Raw genomic sequence first — 6,370 nt, forward strand, 5'->3', positions numbered from 1 at the left:
ATTAATAATAATAACGAGGCTCCCCCTTTGACAATCCACTAGCGCAGTGTATCTCAAACTTTTTCATACCAAACACTCATGGACCCCCGCCCACAGGGGGTCGCCAGTCCCTGGCACTGTTATTTTGGGGCTCGCGGGCTGAAAAGTTTGGGAACCCCGGAGCTAGATTGTAGGTTCAAAGGAATGAAATCTACCAATCAGCACGTCTCAAGAAACTGTAATGTGTCTCTACTAATAAGAGATAGCATACCTTAGTGATGCTGCTCTTGTCGAAAGCCTTGCAGAGGAGACCGAAGTTGTGCATACAGTCGTCGTCACTTTGCACATCAAACTTCACCTGGGTCATGTCCACAGAGCCGGGAACGACCAAGTCCATCATCTGACAGTGGCACGCACCTGCAGGATAAACACAGACGGGTTAGAAAGAGGTGTCGGTAGAACTGGTGTTTTTACATCGCAGTGAGGATATAACGCTGTGCTTTGGGTAACCCCAAAGGAAGATTTAGATTTTCGCATAATATCTGCTCAGACTGATGAGTTACCTGAACCCATCTGCCGCACATCTTTGAATTGGGTCTTCAGCAGGTTGTTTATCCAGACCACCAGATAGTGACGGCTGCTTTTATCTTTGCTGTTGGACTCAGGAGTCACAAGCACGGGACTCGCCATCTCGCAGCTCTCTGAGAAAAAAGAAAGCTTAGATTAACGATTGAACATGCTCATGACTTTGATAGTGAGGTATAATTGAAATCACAAAATGTTGTACATTGGCTGTGGGTCAGCAGGCAGGAGTGTTGGCGGTTATATTCCAATTACTGTTATTAAATCCCAGTTTGGTTTAACCTGTAACCAGTTCCTGCGATTAATATTACCTTTACCATCCATTGTGAGACTTTTTACATTAATAGTCTTCTTTTTGGCCGTTCATATCATGGATTTGTTGGTAAATAATTGTTTTGGATTGCATTTACATGTTTACTGAAGCCAAGATTGCAAACATGCCAAGATTGTGGATGCATGAAGTGATAGAAGAGAGAAAAATGTGTGTATTTAATTGATAAACTCAAACCGTTGTTTACCATTTGTTTTATTATCTGTAATACTGCATAGTAATAATTGATGGAGATGGAAAAGGTAGCTTTACCTCAATGCAGAACATGTAGTTATATAAAACGTAAAATATGTCCATATGAAATGTAGTAGAATAGAAGATTAAAGTAGCATGGAAATACTAAAGTAAACCACCTCAAACTCAGATCTCTGTGCAACTATCTCATTAATATAACACCCACAGACAGGCATTGGTCTACAGTTGAGTCTTTTTGTGATTCAAACCAAACTACAAAAGGCCACCACCACATTGTTATTCATTCGTAAAACATGGCTGCCTGTCAGTATTACCAAAGCCAGTGTTTACCCCCCTCACCCCATGCCTGACTGCCAGGGATAGGGTGGGGGGTGAGACTGGGACAGTGGGTGGGTTATTCTAATCCCCTTTTGTCCGATGGTGGAGGACAAAGACTGGGTGCTTTCTGTCAAATATCTAATTTCAGTGGTTTGGTTGTATCTTGTTTCCTCGCTATGCGTGTTCATTAAAACAGCGATCTGGGTGTTAAGAGAGCCACGCTGCTGCTGTTTCTCCTCCCCTTCCTCCTCAATGTATAGAAAATGAAATCTCGCGTTGTCTATTTTTTGCCGCGAACATCCCCCAGTGAAATCAACTTTCACTAACAAGGAAACAGGACCTTTAACATAAGATCCTGCTACTTTTCGTGCAGAAATAACGAACAAATGCAATACACCGGAAGGTTTACAGTAACTGCCATACCGGCATGTTAGTTTCAATAATCCCGGTTTGTCTACAACAGATCACATTGCATGCACGGTGCAGGGGCTGCAGCCTGTCTTTATAATATTTACGTTGGAAGCAAGAAGCCAAAAGTCACACAATCAAACAGCCGTGTAAGATAATGTAATAACAGCTGATTGCATATGCACTGGAAATCAACGAACTAAAAGTGAATTGCCGTGATTATTAGGAAGACAAATGATCCAATCTGCTTTTGTATCGCCAATGAGCTGCTCTTTGTTTTTTTTACCCTACAAAAAGCCGGATTTACAACAACACAGGAAAATAAATGCTGTAACAACACAATCCTGCGCTCGTAACCCGTGCAAAAACTGCGTTAGGAGGAGAGAGCCTCGGTTTAATATATGGTTTAGTTGTGTGCATGCATAGCAGATATAGCAGATATATCGATGGTTACTCACCTCGCCGTTTCCCCTGTAGAAACGGTAGAAACAGATGCTGAACATTAGGTTCCTCCCGAAGCACATTTTCCTTGTGACGTCCTCTCTAGCCGGGAATGATCCATTGGACGACCGAGGCAGGAGGCTGTCCCGTAGAGACTCGCTAGCTAACGTCCCCGTCCGGGAGTACGAAACTCCCACCCCCAACCCGCCCCCAACAAGAACACAGCCTGCTTAATAATTAATCACATGTATCTTAATGCTAGCTTAACAAGAAATAAATATCGCCGAGGTCCAGTTACTCCCCTAACAATGATGCCGATTAATAATGAACTAGTCCATACTTTGCTAGCTTACGGTCATCTCTAACCGATTGTAAGAACTTACAAACGTGCTAACGAGCTAGCTGTTAGAGTACTTTAAAGTTCGCAGCTTCCAATACAAACTAACGTCGCCTAACATGTTGAATATTACACCTCTAGACGAATAGCATTTCAATTAATTATATCATGGTGATCTGCACAATAGTTGATTCTATCTTCATTTCTGTTAGTACGGGAGAGAAGTCTTTATAGCAACACAAATGCGATGTTGTAATCGGAGGGGCTTAGGTTTCGGTCTTACTGGCGAATTAACCGTGTATATGTCGCCAGTTGAAATATGAAATATCACATGATTGTTAGCTTTGCCTGCTGACTTTACATAAAGTCGGCTGTAACAGTTTTACGATACCAGTGTTCACAAACCGTAATAACAGTTGTTTGAGTATTAGCTGTTTCTTTAACGGCCCATTTAATGTACCGACAGTTGTAACAGAGTAATGGCGGCGGTGCTGTTTCAGGCCAAAAGGTGGACGTAAATACTTTTTATAGCCACAAAAAAGGCGATATGTTATAAGCGAACCTTAACCTGAATATCGGCTATGGTTAGTTTCGGTCATATTGGCTAATTAATGGTGGTAGATATGTCACATTGAAAACTGAAAATAAAATAAATACGGATCGGCCGTGGCCGTCTAAACAATACCAGTTTTCACACATTAATAATGGCAGTAACGGCGGTTGTTGTTTGGATATTAGGTCTGTTTCTTTATCGCATGAACCGACCGATATAACAGTAATGGCGGCGACGCTGTTTCGGGACAAAATGTGGACGTAGAGACGATCTATAGCCACAAAATGGGATGTTATCATAGATGGTATATAGAAAGGATGTTATAAGCGAACCTTAACCTGGATACAGGACAGCTATGGTTAGTTAGTTTTGATCAAACTAGCTAATTAACGGTTGGGATGAGCATAATGAAACATTGAATGAATTCACGCCTGCTGACTGTAGATGAAGTCGGCTGTATAACGGCTGTAAGGGCAATTTCGCTCGTAAGGTCTGTTTCTAAACTGTCCATAATATTATGAACCGACCGTCGGATGTAACGAAGTAATGGCGGCACTGTTTCAGACCTTTCAGACCAACGGGTGGACGTAGAGACGTTTGACTTTGTAAGCGAACCTTAAACTGAATATCTTTGGTTAGTTTCGATCATAGGACCAGTGGTGGATATTTCGATAACGATCAACAAGATGGCTTTTACCTTATTAATAAAAAAACAGTTCGCGGACTCAAAATATAAACCGACATTTTCGTATTACTGTAAATAAATGACCATGAATATAAAGCTACCCTGCGCAGACAATATGGCGCCTATTGGGCCATTTTGTGAAAGGACAAGAAGCCATTTCATAATCTGAACCTAGAGTCAAACAACATGACACTCAGGCCTAAATCGTCTATTTAAGCATATTTAAGTATCTATTCATTTATTTGACTGATAAGCCCTTCCATAAAACAATTTAGCATTTTGTTAAGGCATTTTAAGGATTTCTGACGTGACATTTGACGTGTGCAGTTACACGTCAGAGTTTGTTTTTAGGTCTTAAATTACATGATAATAGAGACAATTTAGAAATAACTAAATATTAGTCTGGGCATTAGGCTATGATACAGTAGGCCTGGTTAGAAACCTGATAGGCTATTAGGATTGGCATTTAACGCCAAACACCAGCAGTTTTACAGATTGTCGGCAGTCAGAGGATGGTACATCCCCTAGCTGTTACAGGGTTTCACAAAAAAAACATCAATAAATTACTATTTAAATTACCAAAAACTGATGTTATTTTCAATACCTCCGTGCTTGCCCATATTAGTGAAAACTATGCAAAAAAATTAAAAGTATCTTTTGTGGCAAAACATTTTGATTATACTGCTTGATATAAATATTTGAATAGAAAATGATATCAGTTTTTATCAAAGCTTGCATGTCATGTGACCCATTGCCTCCCAAATCCATATCATATATTGTAACTTCACTGGACAACACTTCTTTATATTGGATTTTCCTCATAATACAATAATTAAAGGCCTATATTTAACATTTCCCATCTCCGTCATATGTGAGCTTGAGTGTACCGAGAGTCACTGAAGAGGTCAGGGGTTAATGTGTGTGTCTGAATTTATGTTCAAGCTATAATAATAATAATGGGAGTAAATGGTTAGAGATGAGGCCAAAAGGCTGAACTCTGATGGCTGTGTGTTCAGACATTCATTGTGCTGCAGTATTTATTTATGGACAGTGTAGCCCTAAATGTGATAATGCTCTTACAGTGTGAAATATGGCTTTAATACTGAACACAACGAATGGTCCCTGAATGTGTGTTTATGATGTCATTATGAAGATGACTCTGCAGTGAGTAGATCCACTCAGTGTTCGCCTACAGCGGGGTCACGGGGGTCGGTGTGGGGGTGGGGGGGCTTTGTTTTCTCTAGCCCATCCTCCCAGTGTCCGGATAATCAAAATGTTCACTTTCCTCCATGTGGCTGACACTCAGTGACCGTGTAATAGTAGAGAAGGGGTAAACATGTGTGTGTAATCTTATTAAAAGGGTAAAATATCTATAAAGAGATCGATACTTTGCTTTATAGGTTCATCACACGTTGGGTTCAGAGGTCAGATAAAGGAATTTGGGAGTCTTAATTGTAACCATGCATGCTGACAAAAGGAGGAAGAAAAGCCACCCTCAATTCTTATGGACTGAATGACTGGTGCAACAAAGTCCAAGAAAACACTTGGTCGAGTGGAATGAAAGGCACATTTATTTATTTTTTTGGATAAATTAACCTTTATTTACCCACAACAGAGTTTCACTAACATTGAAAATTAAGTTCACCCTCAAATTTATCATTTGTACACCAATGACTCACCCTGTCACATTCAAGTGTTTTAAAAAATGGAATGAATTGAAGTAATTGGGTCCGCATTTAACAACATAAACACTATATGAAAAGATATGTGTATTGCAGAAATAATTTGAGTCTCATATATCCAGTCTATGCACTCCTTCACAAACACACAACTTTTACTAAAACACGCCTGCACATGCTTGAGATTGTTTATTCTCATATTGAGTAAGTAAGGGTTTATACCCCAAGGCCAAATCTGCCTACTTTGAGCTTCACAATGGCTTTTCATAAAGCTATGGGTGATGCGACTTATGCCTCCATATTTTATACAGTCAATTATAATGATACAATGATTTAATACTAGGAATGACATTGCTATTTAAATAACAGTTAATTATATTTCTATAAAAACTATAAAACGAAGGGCAACGTTTGTTGGATTAAGACCATAAACAGCAAATTGATATATATATCTACAGTAGAAAGGACTTGTACCACAACGAATACACAATATAAAATGTTCTTGACAAGTCAGAATGTTTTTTAAAAGATCGATAGAGCAACAGAAATATAGACATATATTACAGAAGGCGAAAAATATACATATGATATTAAATAAAATGGGGCGAAGCCTTCGAGCTATTTCAGCCAACTCGAGCACCAATCATACATTAACATGTGACGCACCTCGTCCCTCTTACAACCAACCAAACACATTCTCCTAAACATGCCGCTCTATTTAAGCTGCTGTGTTCACTTGCTATTGCTGCGTTCATGTTACTGCTGCTGTGTTTCATGTTGCTGCTACTTGCCTGCCCCACCACCACCCCAGCTTCCACCCTACCACCCCCCCAGCTCCACCCCAACTTCCACCCCAGCTCAG

The 6,370-nt window shown here is 40.0% G+C and overlaps 1 protein-coding gene across 1 annotated transcript; it reads right to left on the reverse strand.

Annotated features, from left to right (window-relative positions):
- Window positions 1-250: 250 nt before the first annotated feature.
- Window positions 251-2,341, reverse strand: LOC104959021 (microtubule-associated protein RP/EB family member 2-like; the record flags this gene model as incomplete). Its single annotated transcript, XM_010786868.1, has 3 exons — window positions 2,272-2,341; window positions 543-680; window positions 251-396 (listed from the first exon to the last, which is right to left on the reverse strand). Coding segments are annotated over exons 2-3 (273 nt in total), but the record flags the coding sequence as incomplete, so codon positions are not given.
- Window positions 2,342-6,370: the final 4,029 nt, after the last annotated feature.

Source organism: Notothenia coriiceps, unplaced genomic scaffold, assembly GCF_000735185.1.
Source record: "Notothenia coriiceps isolate Sejong01 unplaced genomic scaffold, NC01 NC01_scaffold00029716, whole genome shotgun sequence".
Taxonomy (NCBI): domain Eukaryota; kingdom Metazoa; phylum Chordata; class Actinopteri; order Perciformes; family Nototheniidae; genus Notothenia; species Notothenia coriiceps.